This window comes from Nerophis lumbriciformis, linkage group LG21 (genome assembly GCF_033978685.3).
Source record: "Nerophis lumbriciformis linkage group LG21, RoL_Nlum_v2.1, whole genome shotgun sequence".
In the NCBI taxonomy this organism is placed as follows: Eukaryota; Metazoa; Chordata; class Actinopteri; order Syngnathiformes; family Syngnathidae; genus Nerophis; species Nerophis lumbriciformis.
In genome coordinates, this window is record NC_084568.2 from 30,445,001 (window position 1) to 30,469,070 (window position 24,070).

The following is a 24,070-nucleotide window of genomic DNA, read 5'->3' on the forward strand; positions in this document are numbered from 1 at the left end:
AAGAGTGTTTTGAGATAAGAGATGTCCCTCGGCTAATTGTTGTGCTCGAAGTTGCAAGCAAAAATATGACTTACAAGCATCTTGCCATTAGTTGGTGTAGCGGATGCTACAGTGAACCCTGTAAGATCTGGTCTCACTCACTACCATTAGCTTATAGCTAGAGATCAACATAACTTTGCTTTCCAACCATGGGAAGGAAGAAAGTGCGTGTCAAGGACAGTGCTGAGAGGAGGAAATGGATGAAATTCAAAGAATTAAAGAACAAAATCATTATAAAATCAACACAAGAGTGTGTAGCAAGCTAACTTGGAGAAGCGACTTGCGAGTCTAACACCATCCATAATGTTAAAATAATATTTAAATGGCAGACATTCATCCATGAAAATATGGTGTGTTTGACAGAGAAGCAGCTCAAAAAATTCCACACTCCAAGGTAATTGCTGTATGTTATCATTACATTACTTCATAAAACTACTTGTTTGCACTACATTCTTTTATATTGTTTTTATACAATATTTCTTATATATAAGTTTGTTTGTCTTTTTAAAAGGCATGTTAAACGTGCTGTGATTAGTGTGTGTGACTGTGCTGTAATTAAATTGGTTTCAGTTAATTTACATCAGGATAAGTTGATTTGAGATACAAGTGTTTTGACTTAAGAACTCTGTCACAGAACCAATTAAGTTTATATGTTGAGGTACTACTGCAGGGGTGTCCAAACTTTTTTGCCTGAGGGTCGCTAACTGAAAAATAAAAGCGCGCATTTATTTAAAAAAAAAACAATACAATATTTATTGTAACAATCAGGGCTCCCCTAAATTTTGGTGAATGTTGAAGGTCCCTGGGACCCAAAAGAGTCTCAGTCACTAAAGTGTTAAAAACAAACCACATATACCGTATTTTTTGGACTATAAGTCGCAGTTTTTTTTCATAGTTTGGCCGGGGGTGCGACTTATACTCCGGAGCGAGTTATACTCCGAAAAATACGGTAATTGTTTTTACTTTAAATGCTAAATATCTATAAATCAACTTCAGATCTATCCATTGACAATGTTTTCATTTAAAAAAATATTGTATGCCCTTTTTGTGAAACCAAACCCTGTTTTAATCACAAAAACACAAAATATGCACTATTTACCCCCAAAATATATTTAAAGTGTAAAATTTGATGTGAAGTAATTGGAGCCTCAAATAGGTAAATAATTTATTGCTTTTAATTTAATTAAATTTAACATTGCCTTTAATTCATCATATTTTTGAACAATGACAATTTAAAAAAAAGTCTGACAAAAATATTTCTGGGATCCAAAAGGCTCCAACTCATAGAAGTGTTAAAAGAAAAAGTCATACATCAATATATATTATTTTTACTTTCACCGCTTAAAGCTGTAGAGCAAGTTCAGATCCATCCGTTGATTCTAAGTTCTTATTATTTATCCAGCAATGCCAGTTTTAAAGTTAAAAACAGCCTGCATGGCAGCTTTGTGTTATTCATGTCAAAAATGCAACATTTTCTTGTTAAATGACACGTTTGCTTTTTTATAGAGATGTCCGATAATATCGGCCTGCCTATATTATCGACCGATAAATGCGTTAAAATGTAATATCGGAAATTATCGGTATCGTTTTTTTTTGTTGTTTTTTTTAATTAAATCAACATAAAAAACACAAGATACACTTACAATTAGTGCACCAACCCAAAAAACCTCCCTCCCCCATTTACACTCATTCACACAAAAGGGTTGTTTCTTTCTGTTATTAATATTCTGGTTCCTACATTATATATCAATATATATCAATACAGTCTGCAAGGGATACAGTCCGTAAGCACACATGATTGTGCGTGCTGCTGGTCCACTAATAGTGCTAACCTTTAACAGTTAATTTTACTCATTTTCATTCATTACTAGTAACTGTTTTTATATTGTTTTACTTTATTTTTTATTCAAGAAAATGTTTTTAATTTATTTATCTTATTTTATTTTATTTTTATTTTTTTAAAGTACCTTATTTTCACCATACCTGGTTGTCCAAATTAGGCATAAGAATGTGTTAATTCCACGACTGTATATATCGGTTGTTATCGGTATCGGTTGATATCGGTATCGGTAATTAAAGAGTTGGACAATATTGGAATATTGGATATCGGCAAAAAGCCATTATCGGACATCCCTACTTTGTTATTCCACTTTTTGTGTGTTTTTTTGGAGTAACATGTTTGCTCTTTTATTCCACTTTTTGTGTGTTTTTTTTGGAGTAACATGTTTGCTCTTTATTCCACTTTTTATGTGTTTTTTTTTGGATAAGTATCTTTAGAATGTGCCGCGGGCTGCACTTTGGACACCCCTGTACTGCTGTATATAGAAAAATTCAATGTATAAGACAGTGGTTCTCAACCTTTTTTCAGTGAAGTACCCCCTGTGAACATTTTTTTAATTCAAGTACCCCCTAATCAGAGCAAAGCATTTTTGGTTGAAAAAAAAGAGATAAAGAAGTAAAATACAGCACTATGTCATCGGTTTCTGACTTATTAAATTGTATAACAGTGCAAAATATTGCTCATTTGTCGTGGTCTTTCTTGAACTATTTGGAAAAAAATATATAAAAATAACTAAAAACTTGTTGAAAAATAAACAAGTGATTCAATTATAAATAAAGATGTCTACACATAGAAGTAATCATCAACTTAAAGTGCCCTCTTTGGGGATTGTAATAGAGATCCCTCTGGATTCATGAACTTAATTCTAAACATTTCTTCACAAAAAAAGAAATCTTTAACATCAATATTTATGGAACATGTCCACAAAAAATCTAGCTGTCAACACTGAATATTGCATTGTTGCATTTGTTTTCACAATTCTTTTTGACAGACATTTTCAGTGAGAAACCTGACCTTGTGCTTCACTGAGTTTATGAACTTACATTCATATTTTGTTGAAGTATTATTCAATAAACATATTTATAAAGGATTTCTGAATTGTTGCTATTTTTACAATATTTAAAAAAAAATCTCACGTACCCCTTGGCATACCTTCAAGTACCCCCAGGGGTACGCGTACCCCCAATTGAGAACCACTGGTATAAGACACAAACAAAATATTTACCCATCACATTAAATTCACTCGTATTCATAAAAAATGAAAATAAAAAGGTATTATGTGCGTGTTTCTGCAGGAAGTATTGCCGCAGCCGGGACAATCGGCGCCGAGCCTGAGAGCCGTGAATGTACGCAAAGCAGCGCAGAGAGCGAGGAGAAGAAGAGCGAGCGAGACGTGAACCAGGAAGAGGAGAGCAAAGAACGCGACGATACGCGTGAGGACAGCCTAAGGATGACGAGCTGGGTGGAGGTGGAGGGCGAGCGACAGCCCCAAGAGGAGGAGGAGGAGGAGGAGACGTCCGAGAGGGAGCAGACCCACTCGGTGGAGGAGGAGCTGGCGCTGATGGAGGAGAAGTGGAAAGAGCAATGCGCCATCAACGAGACTCTCAAACAGCGTCTGGCCAATGAGGAGGAGCGATTTCGAGTGAGACTCCCACTGAATTATTATACTCTTGTTGGTCACAATATTAGGTATAGTACTATATGAAGTTAGCGAGCATGGAATACCTCTTTTGCGCTGGAGCTGGCAGGGTTAAATGAGCGAACTTTGAACCCAACAACTTGGAAGCGAGTGCGTTTTTGTCGGTGTCTTTGATGGGCCCTCCTGTCTGAGTGGAGGGCCCATGTCCTGTGTGGCTCCTAATGGCCCCCAGGGGGGAGAGCGCTGCGGCCCTTCCATGCTTTACGACTGTTTACATCCCGAGACAGACAAACAGACCGTCCCTACTCCCCACCTGAACTTCACCCTCTAATGCTGCGCCATAAATCCCTCAGAGGGGAGCGAGAGCACCAAAGGAGATGAAAGAGAATTTGGGGGGGGGACGCAAAAGAAAAGCACAATTTAAAGAGTCAGGAAAGTGGGCGCTCAGACAGACATGAAGCAGAGCGAGAAGCCGAGGGGATTTGGAATCTTTGTAATGGGATGAAACGAGAGAGGAGCAGACATGCACTCTCCCCGCTGGCTCTCTCTGATTTACTGCCATCCTGTCCCTCGCCGGCCGCGGCACCAGATCAATAACAGATCAACAATTAAACGCCTCTTATCTGGGATTGTTTGCTTTTAGGTTCCTTGAAGCTGACCTAAAACTCTCTGGAGCGAAACGGACTTTCAGATGGTTATTGACGTGCTCTTCTGTGTGTCTAGGTGCAGATGGCCGAGCGGACAAGCGAGGTGATGGAGCTCAAACGTGACCTGGCCCGGGCTTTGAAAGACAAGGAGTGGCTGCAGGAGGTAAAGTCAAAATATCCAACCACTCCTCCTCGTATTAGACCAGGGGGTGTTGTAAACTACAGCTCGTCGGCAAGTTCAGGTTTGACCCGCGAGATGTCACAAGTTTAGTAAAGGATCTGGCCCGAAAAATGCCTTCAACTTCATTTCAAATATCTGACAGCTTAGGTGCTGCCATTTTGTGGATATCATGAATAATCCGGGTTAATGACCATGAATTGCACTTTGAATGTGTACCCAGCGCAGCATTTTTAAATATGACCCAATACAAACAACCTTTCCCACTCATGGCACAAATATATTACACAAAAAGTCAACACACATGGTCACAAATAACACAACCAGCTCCTGAGCTTTGTGGATTTTTCTTTAAAAAAAAATGTCCAATCGCATCACATAACTCAAAATGTCACTTAACGTAATTTTCGGAGTATAAGTTACTCCGGAGTATAAGTCGCACCGGCCGAAAATGCATAATAAAGAAGGAAAAAAACATATATAAGTCGCACTGGAGTATAAGTCGCATTTTTGGGGGACATTTATTTGATAAAAGCCAACACCAAGAATAGACATTTGAAAGGCAATTTAAAATAAATAAAGAATAGTGAACAACAGGCTGAATAAGTGTACGTTATATGAGGCATAAATAACCAACTGAGAACGTGCCTGGTATGTTAACGTAACATATTATGGTAAGAGTCATTCAAATAACTACAAACCCCGTTTCCATATGAGTTGGAAAATTGTGTTAGATGTAAATATAAATGGAATACAATGATTTGCAAATCATTTTCAACCCATATTCAGTTGAATATGCAACAAAGACAACATATTTGGTGTTCAAACTGATAAACTTTTTTTTTTTTGCAAATAATCATTAACTTTAGAATTTGATGCCAGCAACATGTGACAAAGAAGTTGGGAAAGGTGGCAATAAATACTGATAAAGTTGAGGAATGCTCATCAAACACTTATTTGGAACATCCCACAGGTGAACAGGCAAATTAGGAACAGGTGGGTGCCATGATTGGGTATAAAAGTAGATTCCATGAAATGCTCAGTCATTCACAAACAAGGATGAGGCGAGGGTCACCACTTTGTCAACAAATGCGTGAGCAAATTGTTGAACAGTTTAAGAAAAACCTTTCTCAACCAGCTATTGCAAGGAATTTAGGGATTTCACCATCTACGGTCCGTAATATCATCAAAGGGTTCAGAGAATCTGGAGAAATCTTTGCACGTAAGCAGCTAAGCCTGTGACCTTCGATCCCTCAGGCTGTACTGCATCAACAAGTGACATCAGTGTGTAAAGGATATCACCACATGGGCTCAGGAACACTTCAGAAACCCACTGTCAGTAACTACAGTTGGTCGCTACATCTGTAAGTGCAAGTTAAAACTCTCCTATGCAAGGCGAAACCCGTTTATCAACAACACCCAGAAACGCCGTCGGCTTCGCTGGGCCTGAGCTCATCTAAGATGGACTGATACAAAGTGGAAAAGTGTTCTGTGGTCTGACGAGTCCTCATTTCAAATTGTTCTTGGAAACTGTGGATGTCGTGTCCTCCGGACCAAAGAGGAAAAGAACCATCCGGATTGTTATAGGCGCAAAGTTGAAAAGCCAGCATCTGTGATGGTATGGGGGTGTATTAGTGCCCAAGACATGAGTAACTTACACATCTGTGAAGGCGCCATTAATGCTGAAAGGTACATACAGGTTTTGGAGCAACATATGTTGCCATCCAAGCAACGCTACCATGGACGCCCCTGCTTATTTCAGCAAGACAATGCCAAGCCACGTGTTACATCAACATAGCTTCATAGTAAAAGAGTGCGGGTACTAGACTGGCCTGCCTGTAGTCCAGACCTGTCTCCCATTGAAAATGTGTGGCGCATTATGAAGCCTAAAATAGCACAACGGAGACCCCCGGACTGTTGAACAACTTAAGCTGTACATCAAGCAAGAATGGGAAAGAATTCCACCTGAGAAGCTTAAAAAAATGTGTCTTCTCAGTTCCCAAACGTTTACTGAGTGTTGTTAAAAGGAAAGGCCATGTAACACAGTGGTGAACATGCCCTTTCCCAACTACTTTGGCACGTGTTGCAGCCATGAAATTCTAAGTTAATTATTATTTGCAAAAAAAAAAAAAAGTTTATGAGTTTGAACATCAAATATGTTGTCTTTGTAGTGCATTCAATTGAATATGGGTTGAAAAGGATTTGCAAATCATTGTATTCCATTTATATTTACATCTAACACAATTTCCCAACTCATATGGAAACGGGGCTTGTATAACATATAGAACATGCTATATGTTTACCAAACAATCGGTCACTCCTAATCGCTAAATCCCATGAAATCTTATACGTCTAGTCTCTTACGTGAATGAGATAAATAATATTATTTGATATTTTACGGTAATGTGTTATTAATTTCACACATAAGTCGCTCCTGAGTATAAGTCGCACCCCCGGCCAAACTATGAAAAAAACTGCGACTTATAGTCCGAAAAATACGGTACACACAGAAAATATACATGCACATAATGTCATGGCTGTCTTGAGTTTCCAATCATTTCTACAACTCTTTGTTTTTTTTGTGATAGAGTGATTGGAGCACATACTTGTTGGTCACAGAAAACATTCATGAAGTTTGGTTCTTTTATGAATTTATGATGGGTGTACTGAAAATGTGACCAAATCTGCCGGGTCAAAAGTATACATACAGCAATATACAACGGAACTCAGCACAGATCTGAAAAAAATAATCATTGACTTGAACAAGTCAGGAAAGTCACATGGAGCCATTTCAAAGCAACTTAAGGTCCTAAGAGCAACTGTGCATGTGTACATGTGTATATATATATATATATATATATATATATATATATATATATGCATATACATGTTCATATATATGCATATATTTATTTATATATATGCATATTTATGCAAATATATATGCACATACATATATATATATATACATACATATATACAGTATGTATGTGAAGTGAAGTGAATTATATTTATATAGCGCTTTTCTCTAGTGACTCAAAGCGCTTTTACATAGTGAAACCCAATATCTAAGTTACATTTAAACCAGTGTGGGTGGCACTGGGAGCAGGTGGGTAAAGTGTCTTTCCCAAGGACACAACGGCAGTGACTAGGGTGGCGGAAGCGGGGATCAAACTTGGAACCCTCAAGTTGCTGGCACGTCCGCTCTACCAACCGAGCTATACCGCCCCCCAATAGTCCGGCATGTACACACATATACAGTATATATAGGCTATATACCGTATTTTTCTGGAGTATAAGTCGCACCTGCCGAAAATGCATAATAAAGAAGGAAAAAAACATAAATAAGTCGCACTGGAGCAAACTATGAAAAAACTGCGACTTATAGTCCAAAAAATACGGTACTTTGTGTGTATAATATATATTTATGTATATGTATATGTATATGTATATATATATATATATATATATATATATATATATATATGTATGTATGTATGTATATATATATATAGATAAATGTATGTATGTGTATATATATATATATATATATATATATATATATATATATATATATACATTAGGGATTTTTGCCGATATCCAATATTCCAATATTGTCCAACTCTTAATTACCGATACCGATACCAACCGATAACGATATACGCAGTCGTGGAATTAACACATTATTATGCCTAATTTGGACAACCAGGTATGGTGAAGATAAGGTCCTTTTTTAAAAAAATTATAAAATAAAATAAGACAAATAAATTTAAAACATTTTCTTGAATAAAAAAGAAAGTTGAACAATATAAAAACAGTTACATAGAAACTAGTAATGAATGAAAATGAGTAAAATTAACTGTTAAAGGTTAGTACTATTAGTGGACCAATCATGTGTGCTTACGGACTGTATCCCTTGCAGACTGTATTGATATATATTGATATATAATGTAGGAACCAGAATATTAATAACAGAAAGAAACAACCCTTTTGTGTGAATGAGTGTAAATGGGGGAGGGAGGTTTTTTGGGTTGGTGCACTAATTGTAAGTGTATCTTGTGTTTTTTATGTTGATTTAATTAAAAAAAAACAAAAAAACATCGCTAATAAAAAAAAAACGATATCGATGATTTCCAATATTACATTTTAAAGCATTTATCGGCAGGCTGATATTATGGGACATCTCTAATATATATATATATATATATATATATATATAGTCACTTTACATGTAGTATTTTTTGCAGCGCCCAAGTGAAAAAGTTGGGATGCCAGGGTTTCAGTCACTTAGAGTTGATTCGCTGTAGCTTACCTCGCTAATGAATACACCCACACCTGTCGCCATTATTCCATGCAAATGCCAGGCGGCGTGTCGGCTTCACCTCCCCAACCCTGGTTGAAATGTTAAAGCTGCTAACAGAGCACTAATGAAGTCATCCATGGAGGTCGGTGCAGGGAGGGAGAGTCTGACACCCATTACACTAATGACTAATGCTGCTGCTTCACAGAGTGTACAACACCACTATTTCACTCACTGCATGTCAGTGCCATCTTTGAAAACTAGGACTGCTCGGGTGAAGGGGAACTTTGTCAAAGGATCCACCGGAAAATGCTCGTCAAAGATCCTATTCTACAAAATAAACAATATCAACACTGCTGGCCTTAGGAAGCTGCTGCAAAAATGCAATCAAAGATTCTCCGTATGACAGGAAAGCTGTGTTTTTTAGGCATCTACCACAGAAAAGTCGGTTGGAAATGCACTTTAATGACGGTAGCATTGCTGTTTTTAGGCATCTACCACAGAAAAGTCGGTTGGAAATGCACTTAATGACAGGGACATTGCTGTTTTTAGGCATCTACCACAGAAAAGTTGGTTGGAAATGCACTTTAATGACGGTAGCATTGCTGTTTTTAGGCATCTACCACAGAAAAGTTGGTTGGAAATGCACTTTAATGACGGTAGCATTGCTGTTTTTAGGCATCTACCACAGAAAAGTCAGTTGAAAATGCACTTTAATGACGGTAGCATTGCTGTTTTTAGGCATCTACCACAGAAAAGTTGGTTGGAAATGCACTTTAATGACGGTAGCCTTGCTGTTTTTAGGCATCTACCACAGAAAAGTCAGTTGAAAATGCACTTTAATGACGGGGACATTGCTGTTTTTAGGGAGCTACCACAGAAAAGCCAGTCAAAGATGCACCAAATGAGGGGAACATTGCTGTTTTTAGGGAGCTACCACAGAAAAGCCAGTCAAAGATGCACTGCATGACAGGAACATTGCTGTTTTTAGCCATTTGCCACAGAAAAGCCGTTTAAAATGCACTTTAATGACGGAAACATTGCTGTTTTTAAGAATCTGCCACATAAAAGCCAGTCAAAGATGCACTAAATGACAGGAACCTTGCTGTTTTTAGGCATCTACCACAGAAAAGCCAGTCAAAGATGCACTTTAATTACTGAAACATTGCGGTTTTTAGGCATCTACCCCAGAAAAGCCAGTTAAAGATGCACTCAATGATAGGAACATCGCTGTTTTTAGGCATCCGCCACAAAAAAGCCGGTTAAACATGCACTTTAATGACGGGAACATTACTGTTTTTAGGTATCTACCCCCTGAATAGCCAGTCAAAGATGCACTCAATGACAGGAACATTGCTGTTTTTAGGCATCTGCCACAATAAAGCTGGTTAAAAATGCACTTTAATGACGGGAACATTGCTGTTTTTAGGCATCTACCCCCTGAATAGCCAGTCAAAGATGCACTCAATGACAGGAACATTGCTGTTTTTAGGCATCTGCCACAAAAAAGCTGGTTAAAAATGCACTTTAATGACGGGAACATTGCTGTTTTTAGCCATCTACCACAGAAAAGCCGGTTAAAAATGCAGTTTGATGGGAACATTGCTGTTTTTAGGCATCTGCCACAGAAAAGCCGGTTAAAAATGCTCTTTAGTGACGTTAACATTGCTGTTTTTAGGCATCTGCCACAGAAAAGCCAGTTAAAATGCTCTTTAGTGACGGGAACATTGCTGTTTTTAGGGATCTACCACAGGAAATCCGGTCAAAGATGCACTTTAATGATGGGAACATTGCTGTTTTTAGGGATCTACCAAAGAAAAGCCAGTCAAAGATACACTTTAATGACTGGAATTTTGCAGTTTTTAGGGATCTACCCCAGAAAAGCCAGTCAAATATGCACTTTAATGACAGTAACATTGCTGTTTTTAGGCATCTACCCCAGAAAAGCCAGTCAAAGATGCACTTTAATGACAGGAACATTGCTGTTTTTAGGCATCTACCACAGAAAAGCCAGTCAAAGATGCACTTTAATGACGGAACATTGGTGGTTTTAGCCTTCTACCACAGAAAAAAACGCTTAAAAATGCACTTTTAACGACAGGAACATTGCTGTTTTTAGGCATCTACCACATAAAAAAACGCTTAAAAATGCACTTTTAACGACAGGAACATTGCTGTTTTTAGGCATCTACCACATAAAAAAAAGTCAAAGATGCACTTTAATGAGGGGAAAATTGCTGTTTTAGGCATGTACCACAGAAAAAACAGTCAAAGATGCACTTTAATGAGGGGAAATTGCTGTTTTTAGGCATCTACCACAGCAAACAGTCAAAGATGCACTTTAATGAGGGGAAAATTGCTGTTTTTAGGCACCACAGAAAAAACAGTCAAAGATGCACTTTAATGAGGGGAACATTGCTGTTTTTAGGCATGAATGAGGGGAAAAAGTGAGGTTTGTGTCCTGGCAGGAGCTGCAGGTGTGTGTGAGTCGTCAGAAGGAGCGTGACGCCCGCACTGAAGGAGCTGAGGTGGAGCAGCCGATGGTTCTGCGCTTCCCGCTGCCGTACCCTCAGGACCCCTCGCCGCCCCCTCTGGTCCCACAGAGACCTGCTGAGCTGCAGTTTGGTAACCCTTACGCTACTGGCGCCATGGAAGGTACCGGTACTTCCACAAGTCTGCTGGGTGGAGCTAGCATGCATGCTAACACTGTGTTTCACAGACCAGGAAGCACTTTCACTTGATCAAGCGGCCCGTCCTCCACCCGAGGCGCCGCATTGCGCCACCCCCTGCGCCCCGCCCATCACCCCCCCACACCCGGGCTGGGACAGAGAGGTGGTGTGCATGCAGCCCACACGCAGCACCACCCCCCCAGAGCCTGCGGACCACCCGCCTGCAGACGACCCACAGGACGTAAGAAAAGGAACATGCTTTACTTCCACGCCCTTAAAAGGAGGAAGTCATTTGCATAAAGCTCTAATTAACTCCCTCAGTGCAACAGAACAGGGAAATGTCTTTTTATGCTCCTATTTTTGTCTCTTGGAGTCTCTAAATGTTTCTTTTGTGCTGCAGAAACCTGAAGCTGCTCAGCCTTCGTGTGACCATCAAGCCAAGAGACGCGCTGACGCCAGGAGCAGCTTCTGCTTCGACGCCAGGTACGTCACACGCTCACACGCTCATGTGCACGAAGTCAGGCCATGGAAATAAAATGAGCAGTCACTTTGGTCACATGACTGAGATAAAGGCCACCTGAGGATCTCTTATAAAGTAGTAAGACTATTGCTGCACACCTATTGACCAAATCAGCTATTGAGATGAATTCTGCATCATACTCAAACCATTTTAAGTTACATTAATTTGTAACATTTCTATGAACAAGACTGCTCAAATTAAACATCTGTTGATTTTGGATGTGCATTTACCGTTATTTGTATCCGGGTGCCCATTTTGGCATTAGAATCCAAATACCCGATCGGTTATTTTTATTTAAATGCCCATTTTGGTGTTGGTGTCCAAATACAAATATAAGATCAGGCCATTGGATTCAAATACCAAAATGGGCATTTGGATACCGATTACTAATCGGACATTTCGGTACAAATACCAAAATGGGAATTTAGATATGGATTACAGATTGGGCATTTGGATTTAAAAAAAAGAAGCAAAATGGGCATTTAAATAGGGATGATAGATTACTGATCGACATTTTGGTACAAATACCCAACCGGGCATTTAGATATGGATTACTAATCGGACATTTCAGTACAAATACCAAAATGGGCATTTAGATACAGATCAAACGTATCAGATTACCGATAGGATATTATGGTACCAAAATCCAAATGGGCATTTAGATACAGATTACTGATCGGATATTTTGGTACAATACCAAAATGGGCATTCAGCTACAGATCGGTCCTTTGAATTAAAAAAAACCAGAAGGGCATTTAGACACAGATTACTGATCGGATATTTTGGTACAATAATCCAAATGGGCATTTAGATACAGATTACTGATCGAATATTTTGGTGCAATACCAAAATGGGCATTCAGCTACAGATCAGTCCTTTGCATTCAAAAATCCAAAAGGGCATTTAGACACAGATTACTGATCGGATATTTTGGTACAATAATCCAAATGGGCATTTAGATACAGATTACTGATCGGACATTTTGGTACAATACCAAAATGGGCATTCAGATACAGATCGGCCGTTTGGATTCAAAAACCAAAAGGGCATTCAGACACAGATTACTGATCGGATATTTTGGCACAAAAATCCAAAAGGGCATTTAGACACAGATTACTGATCGGATATTTTGGTACAAAAATCCAAATGGGCATTTAGATACAGATTACTGATCGGACATTTTGGTACAATACCAAAATGGGCATTCAGATACAGATCGGCCATTTGGATTCAAAAACCAAAAGGGCATTTAGACACAGATTACTGATCGGATATTTTGGTACAAAAATCCAGAAGGGCATTTAGACACAGATTACTGATCGGATATTTTGGTACAAAAATCCAAATGGGCATTTAGATACAGATTACTGATCGGACATTTTGGTACAATTCCAAAATGGGCATTCAGATACAGATCGGCTGTTTGGATTCAAAAATCCAAAAGGGCATTTAGACACAGATTACTGATCGGATATTTTGGTACAAAAATTCAAATGGGCATTTAGATACAGATTACTGATCGGACATTTTGGTACGATTCCAAAATGGGCATTCAGATACAGATCAGACGTTTGGATTCAAAAACCAAAAGGGCATTTAGACACAGATTACTGATCAGATATTTTGGTACAAATATCCAAATGGGCATTTACATACATATTACTGATCGGGCATTTTGGTAAAATACCAAAATGGGCATTCAGATACAGATCGGCTGTTTGGATTTAAAAAAAACAAAAGGATATTTAGACAGATTACTGATTGTTTATTTTGGTACAAATATCTAAATGGGCATTTAGATACAATACTGATCGGACATTTTGGTACTATTCCAAAATGGGCATTCAGATACAGATCGGCCGTAAAGATAAAAAAAAAAAAAAAGGGCATTTAGACACAGATTACTGATCGGATATTATCCAAATGGGCATTTAGATACAATTACTGATGGGACATTTTGGTAAAATACCAAAATGGGCATTCAAATACAGGTCGGACGTTTGGATTTGAAAATCAAAAAGGGCACTTAGATACAGATTACTGATAGGACTATTTGGTACAATAACAAAATTGCCATTTAGATAAATTACAGATCAGGTTTTGGATGGGTGGGGGGGCAAAATGGGTATTTAGACAGGGATTACTAATCGGACATTTTGGTACAATTACCAGAATGAGCATTTGATACATATACAGATCGGACATTTTGGTACAAAACTAAAATGGGCTGCTAGATACATATACCGATCGGACATCTTGGTACAATACCGAGTTGGGCTTTTAGATACAGATTGGGCGTTTAGATTAAAAAAAAATAAGACTTTTTTTTTTTTAAATTAAAGAAAAATGGGCATTTAGATATAGATTATTGATCGGACATTTTGGTACAAACACCGAAATGGGCATTTAGATACAGATCAAACGTTTGGATTAAAAAATGAAAATGGGCATTTAGAGATTACAGATTGGGCATCTGGATTAGGAGGGAAAAAAAGAAAACTGGGCATTCAGATACATATTACGGATGGGACATTTCAGTTTAAATACCAAAAAGGTTACAAATACTGATCGGACATTTGGATACAAAAATAAAATGGGCATTTAGATATATATACTGATCAGACATTTCGATACAAAAATCAAAAAGGGCATTTGGATATAAGCACCAAAATGGGCATTTACAGATCGGACATTGCGGTACAAATATCAAAACGGGTATTTAGATACAAATACAGATCGGGCATTTGGATTAAAATATTTAATTGTTTGCCACTCTAACCTATTTTTTCCTCCCTTTCATATGCACAACAGTGACGTCCACAAGCGCTGCCCCCTGTGCGAAGTCATCTTCCCGCCGCACTTTGAGCAGCGCAGCTTCGAGCAGCACGTGGAGTCTCACTGGAAGGTTTGTCCCGTCTGCTCCGAGCAGTTCCCCCTCGACTGCCAGCAGCGTCTCTTCGAAAGACATGTCCTCACGCACTTTGACGGACATGTGCTTAACTTCGATCAGATTGAGTGACCCCCCCCCCCGCCCCCCCTTACCTGCGGTCAACTGTATGGTGTATTCCGTGTACAATCATCGGCACTTTTGCAGGTTCAAAAAGCGTGGCGAGCAACTATGTCTTCGAGTAAATCTGCTTCCTGTTCTTTTATCGCTCATCTTCGCCGCACCATTGGTCGCGCACGTCAATATGGAGAAAGAGCACAATTGTGTGTATTCTTAGAGGGGACCCGGTAGCTTCCAAAGCATAGTGCTGTTCAAAGTAATATATCTGCACTAAATAAGGCTTTATTCTGAATGTAATGTACATATGGATGAGTGTGTCGTGCTTAAGGAAGCATCACATATGGACATATTCATGCAAATGACCAATCAATGTGCTTTCTGACCGTGTTGTTTATTGCACACCAAAATCACAAAAGCCCAAGTGAGTGTGCCTGCGAGAGAAAATACAAGTGTGACTGTCAACAGATCTTTATGAATAAAGAAACATATTCACCTGATTTTCATTTTTATTTTATGTTTACATTGAAGCAGCTTCTCATTTTTATATAGAAAGACAGTAAGCCCCGCCCCCTCCCCAGTTGCCCGATACAAAACACTTATCTCCACGTTACATAAGAAAATATAATTTAAAAGCACTTGACATGGAAAATTAAAAAAAAGACACATTTTACGATACATTCACTGTACATGGTAAATATTGGACCCTCCTCGTGTAATACTGCCATTGTGGCAACTGTTTAAGGTTGTTACCATGGAAACGATGACAATTTTTTTTGTTTTTGTTTAGAAACGCCTCATATTGTCAGAATGAAACGTTGCATTGTTCTGTAAATATTACCGTTAAATTTGGCAAAATGTGACTGTAGAGTGTGCAAAGAAAGCCAATCACATTCACTTTATAACACATTAAGTGGAACAACTTATTGATTCTGGAAATATGTCCCCATGACGACCAGCGTCCTCTGTAGCGGACGTTTGTTTTTGGTCTATTTTCTTGAAAAAATAGCCCTCTCCAAAAGTCCACTGCAGAGGACGCCGGTTCTCAGGAAGACACAAAGTTCCTCTATTTTGAGAAGATGTCATTTATTGAAACCCACGCTGTTGTTGTAAGTCATCATGTGATTTGTATGATCCTAACAGGCAATAAGTCACAACGCTGATTGATGTTGGCCCTCCTGCTCTACAGGAATGACTTGGCACAAAACATCACACACACACACACACACACACACACACACACACACACACACACACTCTCTTAACACTCAACGCTGATGACTTGAATACGGCTGGAACAAAAATATTCATTCTTCACACACACACACACACACACACACACACACACACACACACACACACACACACACACACACACACACACACACACACACACACACACACACACACACACACACACACACACACACACACACACACACACAGGAATGCTCTTGTCCACAACACACAGCTAATCTCTCTTACTTTTCAAATACAAAACCACCTTTTGAGTGCATGCATTAGAACATTCAATGTACATGCCCTCCCCTCCCTCCCCCCCTCCCCCGATTAGGCACATGGTGCGGTGAGTGTTTGGCAGTGGAGCGCTTGTTTTGTTGGCGACCGTCATTGGACTTTAAAAAAACATGTTGGCAAATGGAATGGAGCTCAGATGGATACAAAGATAGGAGAAAACAGCAGAGATGTCTCACTGTGTCTAGCAGGGGTGTCCAAAGTCTAGATCATGAGCTTTTTTTTTTTTTTCGGTCCATATCTTGCTTTGTTTTGATCATTTTTGTAATATTTCTGTTTTGTTTGTTGGGACCTGATTGGTGGCTTTCAACGTCTCCTGGCCAGAGCCAATCAGAGGCAAGATGTTGTGTTGTTGTCTCAAACAGTTCTTTGTCATCACACACAATGATCCAATATGTTGCCACGTTACGACATGTCGACCGTTTTAAGACAGGGGGTGTCAAACTCATTTTAGATGGGGGGGGGCACATGGAGAAAGATCTACTCCCAAGTGGGCGGGACTGGTCAAATCCCGGCACGATAACTTCAAAATAAAGACAACCTCAGATTGTTATCTTTGTTTAAAAATAGAACAAGCACATTCTGAAAAATGTACTAATTATAATGTTTTTTTTTACACTTACCGTATTTTTCGGAGTATAAGTCGCACCGGCCGAAAATGCATAATAAAGAAGGAAAAAGACATATGTCGCATTTTTTGGGGAAAGAGTCTCAGTCACTTAAGTGTTAAAAACAAACCACATATAATTGTTTTTACTTTAAATGCTAAATATCTATAAATCAACTTCAGATCTATCCATTGACAAAGTTTTCATTTTTAAAAATGTTTTATGCCCTTTTTGTGAAACAAAACCCTGTTTTAAATCACAAAAAACACAAAATGTGCACTATTTACCCCCAAAAGATATTTAAATTGTAAAATTTTGATGTGAAGTAATTGGAGCCTCAAATAGGTAAATAATTTATAACAACATTGCTTTTAATTCATCATATTTTTGAACAACGACAATTTAAAAAAATTCTGACTACTGTATTTTTCGGAGTATAAGTCGCACCGGCCGAAAATGCATAATAAAGAAGGAAAAAAACATATATAAGTCGCACTGGAGTATAAGTCGCATTTTTGGGGGAAATTTATTTTAAAAAAGCCAACACCAAGAATAGACATTTGAAAGGCAATCTAAAATAAATAAAGAATAGTGAACAACAGGCTGAATAAGTGTACGTTATATGAGGCATAAATAACCAACTGAGAACGTGCCTGGTATGTTAACGAAACATATTATGGTAAATAACTATAACATATAGAACATGCTATATGTTTACCAAACAATCTAATCGCTAAATCCCATGAAATCTTATACGTCTAGTCTCTTACGTGAATGAGCTAAATAATATTATTTGATATTTTACGGTAATGTGTTAATCATTTCACACATAAGTCGCTCCTGAGTATAAGTCGCACCCCCCTGCGACTTATAGTCCGAAAAATACGGTAATTACTTTTAACCGCATACTTACTCTACAAGAGTAGTCTACAGAACCACACGAGGAGACACATCCGTTTGAATTTACAGTCATTCGTGCAGAGGACTATGGTTACAGTATTTTATTGTTAATTGTGAAATATAAATGTCATATTTTTTACATTTCATCAGTTGTTTTTCTTGTAATGTTACAGTACATTTTTGATAATAGGATTTTACTCTGAAAACATACTGTTAAATGCTGCGAAATCCTGGTCATTTTTACAGTGTAGATCATTAAAGAGTTTTATTTTGTTTTTTAAAAAAGTGCCTGAAAAGAGATACTGCATCATATTGGGGTTAGATTATGATGCAATTATCATCTGAAGTAGAAAAATATTACTATTGATAAGCTGCCCCTGCATTGGAAAAGAAGGCAAAAGGTGCACACTTGCATATGCTTTGTTTAAAATACCAGCTTATAGTATCTATGTTTCAAAATGAGTGCAAGATGGCGGAGCATGAAATAAGTGTGCATAGGTCAAAGACATGCACCTGGGGATAGGTTGATTGGCAACACTAAATTGGCCCTAGTGTGTGAATGTGAGGGTAAATGTTGTCTGTCTCTGTGATGAGGTGGCGACTTGTCCAGGGTGTACCCCGCCTTCCGCCCGATTGTAGCTGAGATAGGCTCCAGCGACCCCAAAGGAATTAAGCGGTAGAAAATGGATGGATGGATGCTAATGTGTTAATAATTTCACACATAAGTCGCTCCTGAGTATAAGTCGCACCCCCGGTCAAACTATGAAAAAAACTGCGACTTATAGTCCGAAAAATACGGTAATCATAATGTTGTTGGGTTTTTGTTTTTTTTACACTTGCATGTTGCGGTTAATAGTATTCTATCTTTATTTGTCGTGATTTATACTTTCTGAATAAATGATGTGATAATGTTCACCAGTCAACTCATTGGTGTTCATTTTCAATACATCAAGATGAAAAAAATAATATCAAAATCCAATTAAAGGATGTTATTTATGTACCGTATTTTTTTCTATTTTTTTGGCAATTTTTTTCATAGTTTGGCCGGGGGTGCGACTTATACTCAGGAGCGACTTATGTGTGAAATGATTAACACATTACCGTAAAATATCAAATAATATTATTTAGCTCATTCACGTAAGAGACTAGACGTATAAGACGATTAGGAGTGACAGATTGTTTGGTAAATGTATAGCATGTTCTATATGTTATAGTTATTTACCATAATATGTTACGTTAACATACCAGGCACGTTCTCAGTTGGTTATTTATGCCTCATATAACGTACACTTATTCAGCCTGTTGTTCACTATTCTTTATTTATTTTAAATTGCCTTTCAAATGTCTATTCTTGGTGTTGGCTTTTATCAAATACATTTCCCCCAAAAATGCGACTTATACTCCAGTGCGACTTATATTTATTTTCCTTCTTTATTATGCATTTTCGGCCGGAGCAATTTATACACCGAAAAATACGGTAGTTTGCTCATTTTCCTCGACATGTGGTTTATTTTTTTGACATATGTAGCATCATCTACAAAGATACAAAGAATTGCTATTGCGACATCTAGTGGACACATTTAAAACAGCACTTTCTTTCATTCAACAATTTTGGCTCGTTTTTATACCTAGCAAACTCATTCCGCGGGCCGGATAAAACCTGTTTGACACCCCTGGTTCAACACCTCCGTGTATTTCAACATAACTGCTCTTCATTGGCTAAATCTACTGGCAAAAAAATGTGCAAAATCAATCTGTGCACTCTTAGTGAGCCTGTGGGCTCAAAACCAGTCTGCACATGCATGCACGCAGAATTCTGCTGAAAAGGAGTCGACACGCAACTCTGACTCTGCGTGTGTAGAATGAGTCTGCACGTGCAAAATTAATCAGCGTGCTGGAAATGAGTGTGTGCGCACGTAGAAAGATTCTTGCACAATGAAAGCGATATATTGGCGCACCAAAATGAATCAGCGTGCTTGAAATGAGTCACGCCTCCTAAAAAGAGTCTGAGACCTCGTGCACAATCAAAATGAATTTGCGCACACGCATGTTGAAATAAGTCGGCAGCAGATATTTTTATTTATTGTTTACAAACAATCATAGTTGTTTGTGCCAACAACACAACCAGGTGTACAAAAAAAATGAAGACTCATTTATTTACAATTATTTGTTTTGATTGGCTAAAATATCTGAATTATTATTATTATTATTATTATTATTATTGATGTCGTTATTTTTTTTCCTACTTTTGTTATCTTGTCGGAGGCGAGCGAGCAGCTCCACGTTTGTTTCGCAATATTCAACATGAACCTTTTAGTAGACCCACAGATGATATTCAACAGACTGTAAGCAGTATCGGCCTTGATATCAAAAAGGTGGCATCACTCACCCCCACCGAGTTTGGACACCCCTGCAGCGCCCCCTCTGTTAGGAAAGCAGTTGACACCTCAGACAAAACAAAACAAAACAATGACAAATAGAAAAATAAAGCTTGCAAATAAAATGCAACTATTTACGTATACTTATATATGTATTTATGTATGTATATATATATATATATATATATTATATATATACACACACTACTACTACTGTTTATGGAACAATATATCTTTGTCAAATATATAACTTACTTGCGCAACAAAAAGTTGTCTATCCAAACTTGCTGCTTTGTTTGGATCGACAACTTTTTCCTTCCACTTCCTCTCTTCTTCCTTCCTTTCCTTAGCACCTTATGCAAGTCAAATTATTCATCAAAAACAGATGATAGCATAAAGGAATGTGCAAATGTACAATAAAAATACTACAAAGATATACTTTAGCGAGTACAAGTGATGGATACAAAAAGTAAAGAAAATTAAAGCATGCACTTGAGTGTGTGTGTGTGTGTGTGTGTGTGGGTGTGTGTGTGTGTGTGTGTGTGTGGCCTTCATCCTTGGATCTTGCGCAGGATGTCGGCGGAGACGGGCGGGTGGAAGTTGATGGTGTGATGCCTGAGGCCCTGCGACGTCTTGTAGCTTTTCCCACAGCGACACTTGAAGGGTTTCCTCACGCGGATTTGTGTGCGATGGCCGTTCTTGGCGTGATATTTGATGCCGTTCACGTTCTGCAAAGCGGAGAAGGCCTTTTGAGTTGGACACGCAAAAAAACTTCCAAGTTGTTGCAAGGCACGCACGTCTCAGGAGTCACCACTGAGCCATAAAAATGTCTGCAAGTTGTAAAAAAAGTCTCAAAGCAACGTCAAAACTGTCAAAATATAAACTATTTTTAGCCAAGTCAGCACACAAAATCGTCAAAATGATCATCGATGCAATTCAGACAAATTTGTAGTGCAGTACTGGCTGGAACCAGCAGTGGCGCTGTACTAATTTTAGAAATATATCTAATTGTAGATATTTTCTCAAACTAATGTAAAATAATACCATCCATCCATCCATTTCCCACCGCTTATTCCCTTTGGGGGTGCGGGGGCGCTGGAGCCTATCTCAGCTACAATAATACCATTTAAAATATAAATTACTAAATAAATATTTTGGTTGAAAAACAATACAAAATAAATGTAAAATAATACAATCGAAACATTTAAAAAAAATAATTTCACACTAGTTATTTTGGTCGAAAAACAAAGAATGTAAAATAACATTTTAAAAACTATTTTTCAAATGGGATATTTTGGTTAAAAAAAATGTATGTCAAATAAAAAGATAAATTAATCATTTTCAAACTGTAGTTATTTTGGTAAAAAAATATAACATTTATGTACAATAATAAATGGAATACTTTTTTGTAAACTGTAGATATATTGGTCAAAAACTAACATTTATGCACAACAATAAAATAAACAATTTTCAAACTGTAGACATTTTGGTCAAAAACTTTAACATTTATGTACAATAATAAAATAAATCATTTTCAAACTAGATATTTTGGTCAAAAACTATAACATTTATGTACAATAAAATAAATCATTTTCAAACTGTGGATATTTTCATCAAAAACTATAACATTTATGTACAATAATAAAATAAATCATTTTCAAACTAAATATTTAGGTCAAAAACTAACATTTATGTACAATAATAAAATAAATCATTTTCAAAATGTAGATATTTTTGGTCAAAAACTATCCAACATTTATGCCCAATAATAAAATAAATCATTTTCAAACTGTAGATATTTTCGTCAAAAACTAACATTTATGTACAAAAATAAAATAAATCGTTTTCAAACTAGATATTTTCGTCAAAAACTATAACATTTATGTACAATAATAAAATAAATAATTTTCAAACTGTAGATATTTTGGTCCAAAATTATAACATTTATGTACAATCCATCCATCCATCCATTTTCTACCACTTATTCCCTTTGGGGTCGCGGAGGGCGCTGGAGCCTATCTCAGCTACAATCGGGCGGAAGGCGGGGTACACCCTGGACAAGTCGCCACCTCATCGCAGGGCCAACACAGATATAAAATAAATCATTTTCAAACTAAATATTTTGGTCAAAAACCATGACATTTATGTACAATAATAAAGTAAATCATTTCCAAACTGTAGATATTTTGGTAAAAAACGATAACATTTATGTACAATAATAAAATTAATAATTTTCAAACTGTAGATATTTTGGTAAAAAACTAACATTTAGGTCAGATAAAAAGATAAATAAATACATTTTCAATCTGTAGATATTTTGGTCAAAACCAATCTAACATTTATGTACAATAATAAAATAAATCATTTTCAAACTAGATATTTTGGTCAAAAACTATAACATTTATGTACAATAAAATAAATCATTTTCAAACTGTGGATATTTTCATCAAAAACTATAACATTTATGTACAATAATAAAATAAATCATTTTCAAACTAAATATTTAGGTCAAAAACTAACATTTATGTACAATAATAAAATAAATCATTTTCAAAATGTAGATATTTTTGGTCAAAAACTATCCAACATTTATGCCCAATAATAAAATAAATCATTTTCAAACTGTAGATATTTTCGTCAAAAACTAACATTTATGTGCAAAAATAAAATAAATCGTTTTCAAACTAGATATTTTCGTCAAAAACTATAACATTTATGTACAATAATAAAATAAATAATTTTCAAACTGTAGATATTTTGGTCCAAAATTATAACATTTATGTACAATAATAAAATAAATCATTTTCAAACTAAATATTTTGGTCAAAAACCATGACATTTATGTACAATAATAAAGTAAATAATTTCCAAACTGTAGATATTTTGGTAAAAAACGAGAACATTTATGTACAATAATAAAATTAATAATTTTCAAACTGTAGATATTTTGGTAAAAAACTATCATTTAGGTCAGATAAAAAGATAAATAAATACATTTTCAATCTGTAGATATTTTGGTCAAAAACAATCTAACATTTATGTACAATAATAAAATAAATCATTTTCAAACTGTAGATATTTTGGTCAAAAACTATAACATTTATGTACAATAAAATAAATCATTTTCAAACTGTGGATATTTTCATCAAAAACTAACATTTATGTACAATAATAAAATAAATCATTTTCAAACTAAATATTTAGGTCAAAAACTAACATTTATGTACAATAATAAAATAAATAATTTTCAAACTGTAGATATTTTGGTCCAAAGTTATAACATTTATGTACAATAATAAAATAAATCATTTTCAAACAAAATATTTTGGTCAAAAACTAACATTTATGTACAATAATAAAATAAATCATTTTCAAACTGTAGATATTTTGGTAAAAAACTATAACATTTATGTACAATAATAAATTAAATAATTTTCAAACTAGATATTTTGGTCAAAAACTAACATTTATGTACAATAATAAATTAAATAATTTTCAAACTAGATATTTTGGTAAAAAACTATAAAATTTATGTACAATAACAAAATAAATCATTTTCAAACTGTAGATATGTTGGTCAAAAACTTAATAACATTTATGTACAATAATAAAATCAATCATTTTCAAACTGTAGATATTTTGGTCAAAAACCATTAAAAAAATGAATGTCAAATAATACAATTCTAAAATAAATGTTCAAACTGTAGATATGTTGGTCAAAATTATCTAAAAGTTATGTAAATAACATTCAAAAATAAATGTTCAGACTGTAGATATTTGAATCAACAACATCAAAAATAGATGTAAAATAAATA

The 24,070-nt window shown here is 36.4% G+C and overlaps 2 protein-coding genes across 4 annotated transcripts in view; one reads left to right on the forward strand and one right to left on the reverse strand.

Annotated features, from left to right (window-relative positions):
- Window positions 1-15,336, forward strand: part of tax1bp1a (Tax1 (human T-cell leukemia virus type I) binding protein 1a) — a 60,197-nt gene extending 44,861 nt beyond the window's left edge. For both annotated transcript variants that reach the window (XM_061982470.1, XM_061982468.2), the window contains exons 12-17: window positions 3,175-3,521; window positions 4,242-4,328; window positions 11,112-11,298; window positions 11,363-11,553; window positions 11,713-11,795; window positions 14,644-15,336. In XM_061982470.1, the coding sequence (XP_061838454.1) occupies window positions 3,175-3,521; window positions 4,242-4,328; window positions 11,112-11,298; window positions 11,363-11,553; window positions 11,713-11,795; window positions 14,644-14,851 (1,103 nt within the window). In that variant the 3' untranslated portion in view covers window positions 14,852-15,336. The remainder of the gene's footprint in view (window positions 1-3,174; window positions 3,522-4,241; window positions 4,329-11,111; window positions 11,299-11,362; window positions 11,554-11,712; window positions 11,796-14,643) is intronic.
- A 3,960-nt stretch (window positions 15,337-19,296) lies between these two features.
- Window positions 19,297-24,070, reverse strand: part of LOC133620856 (juxtaposed with another zinc finger protein 1) — a 115,231-nt gene continuing 110,457 nt past the window's right edge. For both annotated transcript variants that reach the window (XM_061982466.2, XM_061982467.2), the window contains one exon: window positions 19,297-20,983. In XM_061982466.2, the coding sequence (XP_061838450.1) occupies window positions 20,807-20,983 (177 nt within the window). In that variant the 3' untranslated portion in view covers window positions 19,297-20,806. The remainder of the gene's footprint in view (window positions 20,984-24,070) is intronic.